The sequence below is a fragment of the Apteryx rowi genome, unplaced genomic scaffold, assembly GCF_003343035.1.
Source record: "Apteryx rowi isolate R43461 unplaced genomic scaffold, aptRow1 scaffold_522, whole genome shotgun sequence".
NCBI classification, from domain to species: domain Eukaryota; kingdom Metazoa; phylum Chordata; class Aves; order Apterygiformes; family Apterygidae; genus Apteryx; species Apteryx rowi.
In genome coordinates, this window is record NW_020450786.1 from 364859 (window position 1) to 375227 (window position 10369).

The 10369-nt window shown below is 36.4% G+C and overlaps 1 protein-coding gene across 6 annotated transcripts in view; it reads right to left on the reverse strand.

The window, feature by feature from the left end:
- Nucleotides 1-1496: 1496 nt before the first annotated feature.
- The window catches only part of LOC112973082 (transmembrane protein 68-like), a 23806-nt gene continuing 14933 nt past the window's right edge, over nt 1497-10369 (reverse strand). For all 6 annotated transcript variants that reach the window (XM_026080465.1, XM_026080464.1, XM_026080463.1 and 3 more), the window contains 4 exons: nt 9923-10116; nt 7665-7725; nt 5684-5823; nt 1497-3831 (listed from right to left, as the gene is read on the reverse strand). In XM_026080465.1, coding sequence (XP_025936250.1) covers nt 3727-3831; nt 5684-5823; nt 7665-7725; nt 9923-10116 — 500 coding nt within the window. In that variant the 3' untranslated portion in view covers nt 1497-3726. The remainder of the gene's footprint in view (nt 3832-5683; nt 5824-7664; nt 7726-9922; nt 10117-10369) is intronic.

Below are 10369 nucleotides of genomic sequence, written 5' to 3' on the forward strand. Positions count from 1 at the left end.
AAAGTTTATTACATTTCTGGCCAATTTTCTGACATGGAGAAATCATTATAACAATTAAAAATATACTTCAGGAAGCAAGATATGGCATGTGCTCAATGTATATTGTGACAAAAACTCAAGATAGTAAGTGGTGATTTTGCAAACAGTGCCAGTACAAAACAGATTTATTCAAAAAGCAAACAAGCAAACACTGCAAATAACCCACAATGAGAAAAGTAATTTGCTTTGAGACCACGATTCATTTTGGCTAGCTCTGAACTAGAGAAAAAGAAAAGGCATTAGCATTATTGATCTACACCATAGAAACACCTTATCTTTGTTGCTGGCAAGGACCTTAGTAGACAGAAAGTGAAGTGCATAGAACTAAGAAAAGTGATATCAGATTGTCTGATCAAGTTTCAGCAGAAATGTTTTGGAGGATTATTTTGCTTACTATGTATTTTCTGTGCTATTACACTCGTGCAGCAGTTCCATACATCCCTACATTTATCTTTGGTATATTTCTTTTTTGGTGCAAAAATATCATCCAAAAAGTATTCAACATCTATGACAGGCTTAACAGGGATTAAGCACTGCAGGGCTAGTAAGAGTTAAAAGTCACTGTAGCTGCATCTTTCTCTTCAGAGTAATAGGATGAAGCAACATAATGGGACACTTGCACAGCAAACCCAATACCAAATGAACGGCACAACTGTGTTGACAGTGCTGATTACCTGCTCTAGCTTGCATGTGCAGTGGTTAATTTCATGCAAAAGCATCCTAATATTAGATGTTCAGACTGTGCTCTGCTATTGCACAACAAGACAGTAAACTGGCCAGTAGGAGGTTTGGGTCTTGCTGAGAGATAAAGCTAAATACCTGTTGGTACAGTAGCCTACTTCTATTTCCAAACAAGCTAAAAATGCATGTCCTGGTTATGCTGTTTGCATGAAAGAAGGCAAAATAAGAGAAGGAGAAGCCTGGAACGTCTTCAGCATATCCAAAGGCTAATGATATAATTCACTATCTAGTCTAATGATGCTAAAATTTCCTTTAAGTATTTCTGTCTAACAAAGAATAAACCAAATCAGCTAAAAGAAAGCCTGGTCCATAAGTTGTAAGAGTCTCTCTCCAGATCTTTCCCCTTTTTCAATGAAACAAAGGTAGATAATCATTCACCCACCAAATCTGTATAAATACATTTTAGTTTTTCACTTTTGCTACTTACTTTCTGTGTGGAATCTTAAATATAACTTTAGTGGTATTGCAGTGCCTATTAAGGCCTCCTTTGACACTCACTAGAACTGTTAAAACTCAGACCTACCATTTATGTGACTTCTGTCCATTATTCCACTATTGTCCAAATTATTTTTCCTTTAATTCATTCCTTCTGGGGCTTCTTCTAGGCAAGAAAAGCTTCTCAAGGGAATTACATACTGCTCAGAAGCACTAATAGTTCAGGAGGGGAGAGCATTTATATTTTCATTTAGTTCAAAAACACAACACAATCCCAGAAGCCTGTTCCAGTTGTCAATTTTATTTGGAAAGTATCTTCTATACATTTTAAAATATAGAAATAAATATGAAAGGTCTATACAAATATTAATATGAGCCTCTAAGGAGTACCAATACTGCACTTGATTTTTGATACTTGTCTTTGATACTTAAAGGGGAAAAAGTTGCATCAAACACAGCCCTCAAATTTAGTAAAATAAATTTTACAAAATCTAACATCACAAAGGTCTGTTCACATCTAGTGGAACCTTTTAAATTGAGTTTTCTTCTACATATATGCAACCACAACACTAAAGTATGGTTTAGTCGCCTTTGAGAATTTCACAATATAGACTGATTTAACACTTTCCTCAAGCTGGACAGTAAAAATAAAGTCATACTTAAGTTGTACTCAGATGTAGTATTTTGGCATTCTCAGTTTTAATGATACACTGTGTTAATGCAATATTTTTGAAATACATTCCAATAACTTAAAAGGACACAATCTTGTCTTCAAGTAAAACCCAAATCATTAAAACAAACAAACAAACAAACAAAAAACTTTGAAATGGGTATTTGTTTTTACCAAACACAATTTTTCCCCAAGCTTTAAAACATTTAGTTCAACACCACATAAAATGCTTTTGATATTTAAAAAACAAAAAACAAAAACACCCCACATAAAACAGGTGAGCTTTGGGGGGTTTGCAGGTCATATTTTATAGAATCTTTCCCATACAGTGATTTTATTCTAACATAGGGCATCATCCACATGCACTTATGTAACTCCATTGATTTACAATTGAAGGAGTATAAGGCAAAGCATGTGCTTAAATATTTGGAGGAATGAGTAACAACTTGAATACAACTGCTCTTTCAAAAAAAAATTTGTTTGGGGTTTTTATTTTTTTGTTAAGAAAAGGTAAAAAAAAAATCCAACATTATTGAAAAAAGACCACATAATAAAGCAAAAATCTCTTTTGCCTTTCCTTAAGGATTTTGATCTCATCCCACAACTAAAGAGTTCCCAGATGTTAATTTAGGAACTGTAGATTAAACTTGCTGGCAATCAGAGGAAATATTTCAGATATTTCCTATTTAGATAATAAAAGCATAGGCTTTAGTTCAGAAAAAAATGTAATATACTATGTGTGCATAAAAGCCCAATCCTGCAACTCCTTCTGTTCATTCAATGGCTTTTATTTAAGGAAAGTGTATAAGCTTTTCCTCTCAACCCAATTTAGTAACTTACATAAAAACTATGTTTGAAGAATATGGATGTTTAGCAGATTATATATATACACACTAGATTTAAAGGGTATTTGGGAATATCTACCCTGTTTTTCAAAAGAACCACTGTTTAAAAAAAAAAAAAGTGCTACAAGTTGTACTAATTTTTCATTTCTTTCCTTCAAAATAAAGCATTCTGAACTCATGTTACTAAAAGGGACTCATTTCTATTTTAAAAAGTTCAAATGCTTGGTTCATTCTGTCAAAGGAGAATTTGCAGATTCAGTAAGACATATATGGGACAACACTCTCTACTCGGGAGTAAATATTCAACGTGGTTCTACTTAGGAGAGCGACTACTGAATCAGGTTCCGATTCACTGCTTGGGAGTGGTTTCTGAAACAAGCTTGCTTGCTTCACTACAGGTTTTTGCTCTAATCGATTTCCACTGCTACAAACTCTTTCTGAGCATACCCAGTAAAACTTCCCAGGTTACTGGAAAGTATTTTCCAGGTTTTACAGGTAGAGCTGGAGGTTCTGCACTGAAGGCTCACTGCTTCTGTCAGCAGTCTATTTTTCAAAAGCTCAACAGTAACAACCTATAGGAAGTTTTCCTAAGAGCTGTATGTTCTAGTCATGATGCTCCAGACAGCAGGACTCCAGTCAGAGGGTCTAACATTCAGGTTAAACAGCAACCACAGTTTTGGGTTTTTTTTTTTTTTTTTTAATAATAAGACAAGAGATCATGAACATTAAGACTTGCTGCGTCATTTTTACAAAAACACTTTCAAGGTAGGAACGTACTTGTCAAGAACTAAGTTTTGCCCCATTATGAATGATTTAAAGTTTGGGCTCCTGAGTTTGATATTGGACAAGGGGAAGAGCAAAGGAAAGTGTCTTATATCACAAATTATACAGCAGTATCACTAGGGCAGTATTTTAAACCTGTTATTAGAAGAGTTAATAAGTTACAAATATGACTTTAAGAACATTATAACTAGATAGTAGTTTATTCAGAGCACCTTAATCTTCTTTCTGTCGTGTCTGAAATCGTTCCATTAAAGCCCTAAATACATTTCCAGGTATTTTCTGATGTTTGTCTATTAGAGACTGGACTGCAGCTTTTGCCTGTAAGGAAAAAGAGAAGTTTTGGACAAAATAAATATCATCTTTATATTGCTGGAACATGGAAACAACTTCTGGGCTGTTTTTCATCCTTTCAAATACTGCAGAACTACTGCAGGACTAAAATACTATTTTTCATATTTATGCCCACAGGATGTGTTTGTGGGATCACTGTCAAGAAACAAACCAACAAACTTATATGTTTTACCTCCAAGCTCCCTGGCAGCTGTGTTCAATGTGTTTACAAGCTCTAGTAGTGACATGCAATAGTAAAATGAAGATGCAGTAAACTAATGAAGAGACCTAGATCCACAAAGCATGTCAGTGCCTGTGTACTGTAGCATAACTCAGAAATTTCTGTCAATGCCCAGGTTTGCAGCAGTAACACTTCTTCAGTGTGCAAGGACTTCTACACACACTCAGAAGCAGCACTGGAAACACAGCCGTCTCTTGCTTAAGTCCATCCGGCTTTTACAAAGTAATAATCCCTGCGTCCAAGTCCCCTAAAGGGGCAGGTCCAGTAAAGCACGCTTAGATCACACTTAAAATACTGCATATGACAGCAACAGTCACTTTCACTCAAAAACATAGAAGGCCAAGAAGTTAATAGCAGCCATTCTTAATATATAATAGCTCTATGGGGAACATTCAAATCCAGGGCAATATGCAAAGCTATGGGAAGGACACGCAGTAACCTTCCTATCGTGCCTAGAGAAGCAAAGACAAGTCAATTCTTAAGGCCAGAGACAGAACAGAGACCTGTTTGCTTTTTGTAAACCAGGGATCAGCATGCTCATTTGAGAGGTGGTAAAAGTGAGTTTTGGTACAAGCTCTCACTGTTTATATGAAAAAGACAGAAGCAAGTGAGAGTGGGCATTAATGTAAGACTCCAAGCATGGCTGGATGTCATTTAAACAGACACTCTCTCCCAAAAGCCAACAGTTCAGAAGCTCTATCAGACTGAAGCCATGTGCAAACCCCAACAGAAACACTCACTTTTCCACAAACAGGTCATTGGATAATGCAGATAAACATTTTAAGATGTCATTTTGCATAGATCTTATCAGAGGGTAAACAGGTAATGAGAGACAACTGAACTGATACCTGTATGGTCAAAAATAAAAATTTCTTTCCCCTCATGTGACGTTTTCACAATGCTAAAAATGACCATTTGTGAAGCTTTCAAAAACAGATATTTCAACTGCTGACTGCTTCATGACTTACAGGCTTTGCGTTTCTGCACTGTGAAAGCTATTCATAAACTAAAGCAACACAAAAACCTGACAATCCTCTCTATAAACCACCTCGGCTTGAAAAAGGGGAGCATCCACAAGTAAATTTGTTGTGTGGGAAGCTGGAGGAAATAGAAATGGGAATAGACTGTGCAAAGCTGTGAAATGATTTGGCTTTAGTTGTTTTATTGTATGGAATTTCCACAATTTGCAACCACAGGTTGGCTAAATTTGGAAGGCTTCATTAGTATCTTTCTGAAAAGGTTAAAAAACCAGAATGCTTTCCCTGGGTGAAGTGCTCATTGACTTTCTTTACCAACCTAGAGCAGGTAACTGGACATATTTTTATCTGACCGAACTTCTTCAGGCTCTAAAGCGAGATGCTTCTTGGAGCAAATACAGGGTACATTGACATTAAAAGGCCTACAACTTCTGCAAGTCCAGTTATAAAAGACAGCATTTAGGAGGAGCATTCAGAATTCAGTAATCCAAAATTTATCATGATTCCATCAACTTTTATAACAAGCTCCAAGGCAAAAGTCACTATCCTGACAAGTATATTCCAGTGTTTTGTATTAAAACAGTCAATATGTTAATTTAAACATACACACACACAATCTTACCTTTGCAGTTAGTTCCTCCGTAGTTACATTTGGTTCATATGGAATGGGTTCTCCAAGAAATGTACGAAGTTTGACTGGAAATCCACCATACATAGGAACTACTGGCAATCTAAGATGCTCATATAGCGACCTAAATATTTCTAACATGAAAGAATTTAGAGGGAAGGAGTGAGAAGGAGCGAGAACAAGAAAGAAGGAGAGAGAATAAGATTATTCCGTAAAGGTTTTTTTTCACCAGTATGTTTTAAAATAGAAACTGGTTTGTCAGGTAATCCAGCCCCTGCCCCAGCTTCTCAAGCAATGTCATCTCAAGTGCTATTCTACCCTTGACTTTCATTTAATAAAAAATGTATTAATGCTAATGTAAGACTTGTTTCACTTTAGAATGAAATCTGTCCTCCAAACAGTAACTGCAAAGAAAAGAGCAGGAGAAAAATCCAGTAGCTGCCTCTCTGGAATGGAAGGCTACACAATACAGGTTACAGTTCAACTAATCTTACAGGTTAGTTTAAGAAACTACCATTGCTGGAAGACTGTTCTGTTCAATCCCACTGAGGTCTAAAGGATCAGGAACAGTCATATCTACCTCAAAGACAGTCATATTAAAATGCTGAACTTGCTCTTTCTGACCACACACTGGTTGCAGTGAAACACTACACACAGAGGTAAAAAAAAACAGGTTATTTCAATCCGCTCTAATCTTTCTCTCTCATGCCACTTCCTAAGCATCTGTCCCAAACATCACCAGAACACATTTCTCACAGAATGGGTGCTAATATCATCTCTCTCAATTTTAAACAAGAAATTCCTTCAACTGAGTGTTGGTATAAGAAAATCCTTACTGACTGGGATGTGATTTCTTCTGTATACAACTTGTAAGAACAAAGAATATTCCAAAACTACTGAAACTGGAGTAATACCTCCAGCGATCAATAGCATGTTAGTTAAATCCCTCTAGTACCTCTGCTGTAGAATACAAGTAGCATAAACATTTTTGGCTTAAATTTCTTCTAGTTTGGGAAGATTCAGATTAGTCTGAGGCCCTGCAAACCCTAGTACTTCTCCTGAACACAGCAACTGTTAATTGCTGTTTATTTTTCTAGAACCTGAAGAATGCGAATCTTTCTGCCTGTCTACATTGATGCCTGGCCTTTCTCCACACAGTGGAGAAAGCTCCTAATTAGAGGGTAGAAAGTTAGGGAACTGTTTTGCCCTAGAGTCCTCTGATGAAGATGATGATGCCACACTTGAGGCAGAACACACTGCGTGGAAGAGACTGTTTTGGCCCTCTCTGCCAGACAGCAAGTTGGAGAATGAAAAAAAGAGGAGTTTGACACTAGCAGATCAGCAGAGATGTGGGCATCTAATTGTCCCAGAGGTGGATCTTTCAGGCTTATACCCATCTATTAGTGTGCTCACTGGAATCCCCAAAGAGGTGAGGAAAGAGAAAGACAGCAGGCAAATGCAAGGTTTTGTGCCAAATAGTAAACTAACTATGTATTATATGTACTTCAGACCACCTAAAGTTTAAGTACAGGTAGAGGTGTAAGCACAGAGCTTTAAGAGGACATTTAAAGAAATTAGTCATCAGTTGCAAACCCTTATGTTTGCCTTGCTTCTTAACAGGCTGCAGAAAGCCTAGAGTTGGCCTAGCAGATATAAGCAGAAAACAAACAGCAGTCTAAATGTATTTGCCTTTGTTCTGGTTCATTTTTCCCTCCGCTCTTCTACTCCATATGTGAAGACCCTTTGCTATGCAGAGAATAACTTACATGAGCAAATACTTCATCTACTGCTGGTATTAAATACAATATATAAATAAATATAATAACATGTATCCATCTCATTTAACTCTACTAGAGAGTAAACCTCAAGAAACAAGACTGTGTCAAATCTCAAGTTTATACAGAGATTACTTCTACAGAAATAGGCTAAACACACATGGAAAAAATAAACTACAAAAAAAAATAAAATATCTTACTTATTCCTCCTAATGTCCTAATGCCTTCTCGAACATTTTGTGTAAACATAGGAATGATGGGCTAGGAGGGAAAAAAAAAAAAGAAAAAAAAAAAAGGTAAGAATTTAATGAAGATAGTACTATCTTAAAAAAAAAAAAAAATCTATCTCACTTAAACCCAAAGGGCAAATTAATTTCAGAAGCGTTTGTCAGACAAGGACATACAGAGAGCAAAACAAGGCTTCATAAGTTCTAAAGCCAAAGCAATGAGGTTTCAGGCTGGAGAATAACATCAGCTGACAGCAAGTTACTGTTCCAGAAAGTCTATTTACTTCAAGCAGTGCAGGATTTTTAACACTTATGGAGCATTTAGGCTTCCCCTCATCTAGCAGCATTTGCACTTTTGTGACTGAAGGGCTTAAGCCTTTTGACTAATTTGCAGTTATGCTCAAAGGAAAGCAGTCACATGATTGAAACCCTAGACTTGTCTGATTTGTCTCTGCTCTGCTGATTTTATTACTTCACACATAATGTGTCATTGCAAATGAATCTAATTTCTGCAGAAGAATATTTGGAAGACTGTGATTAGTTCAAGCTTTTATTGGAAGCTACAAAGATCTTTCAAGATTTACAAGACCTGGTGGGGGCTCTATTATATAAGGTTTCTTAATATCAAATTATAATGGATGCTCATTTTACACAGCAGCATCAGAAATACACAACTCTACAGGATTTTCAAACATCCAGATTCTTTCAAACTTTTTATAAAGGCATGGAGATGAGTTAGCAAATTAAAATTTTTATACAGGTAGTAAGAAATTTGTTAAAAAAAAAGAGTCTGCAAATAATCCAATGCAACTATAAAGAATAAAGAGAAGTGCAGTTGCCTACACTGAATGGCAACATATTTCTATATTCTGGACCATCTTCTTTGGAACATCTTACTTTTGATATACAGGTACAGGTAGAGATTTTTGCATATACCAAGCTTGTCTATATGACAAAACACATTGAAAAATTCTGGCAAACAAAATGCTGAAACAAAAACAACCTCAAGAAGCTGAAGGTCCCAATACTGATATTTTAGGCACGTTTTCCTTTCCTGGAAGGGTTATGGTTAAAAGTGATTTAAAGTTCATCTTTATCCTACACAAAGTTATTTTCCTTGCTTTCAGCCTGCCTCCAACACTGTTCCTACTTTACTGCATCCCTCAATTATGGAAAACAGCGCAATGGGAACTGAACATACATTCAAATGAAATAACTAAAACAACCATAGCTGAATCCCAAGTACGGCCTTTCACATGCTATTACAATATCCTAATAAAATCTAAATTTGTTGAAAATATCCTGTTTAAACTGCATTATTTTCCTCCTAAGCAAAGTGTCACACATGTAAATTTGGATCTTAAAAGTATTCTATTCATGTATAAAACCCAGAGTTTTACCTATTGTCCAACAGAGACTGGTTAAGCATAAAACTCTTGATGTGATACTCCCTCCCCCCCCCCTTTTTTTTTTAATTGAGGCATACACAGACCTGTGGGCATATGTACACACCTTCCAAGTACAAATACAGAATGAGAGGGCCTCTGGTCTGAAAGGATTATTAAAATAGTTACAACTCAAACATATCATACACATATGTGCCTTGCTCAGTTGGTCCCCTATGAGTAATTATGTTTGGTCAGCAGGTAGATAATGTTATATATTAAGCAGAACTGAAGAGAAAATGTTCACACTAGTGAATAGCATCTCCTGCTGCTGCTGTAAATATGACCTAGAGGTCCCTCACTACCATAAAAATGGCAAAACGGTATATAGCGACAGTGATTCTAGTATGAGTACAAAGGCACAGACAGAGAGTATAGGTCTGCAGAGTCTCAGAGCGTGCTTCAGCAAAGGGGAAATATAACTACTGATGTATGGTTGCTTTGCAATCATTCTGGTCAGAGGTTGTGCCTTTACAACCCTGAGCAGGTATGTGCAAAGCAGCACAAGCTTATAACACAAAAACTGTCCTAGATTTCATCTCTCATTCTTTTAAGACTTGTTGATTTCATAGATTTCCTGATCATAATATTCTTAGCTGATTCCAAAACCTTCTTATCAAAAGGGAGAAAAAGAATCTTGAAATTTAGTTATAAGAGTAAGTACAGCATATTCAGGACACTCAACAATGTAACGCCAAAATATCTGATAATCAGAACAGCTTCCCTGGAAGAAAGTATTAATAAGTTAGCATTCTTTGCTTCTCTTTTGTGATCTGTCACACTTACCACTTTTGCATCAATGGCCACCTGAGCAAAGCCCTTTCGATTACCCCACATAACAACATATGTCTCATCACTGAAGAGTGCTTCCCGAACTCCACCTGGGGAAATGGCTACCAGATGGCCCTTCTTCAGAGCATTGACACATTCTTCTTTTGATCCATGCATAACTCCAACTACATCAAGTAATAGCTTAAAACCTGTAGGATATGATAATATTAATTCAGAAAATGTTAATTCACTTTACCATTGAGTACACATTCCCAAAACAGAACACAGTGGCTAAAACTTAACTTGTCTAATAACCTATATCCCCAAATCAAAGATGTTTCTGGAGGTGCTGAAGCGTTAAGCTTTGCTTGTAATTTTCATCTATCAAGTTGAAGATTTATTTTTTTCAGTGGCTTGTTGTCACAGTAAAGGCAGATGCTATCTCACAGTCAGGACTGGGGG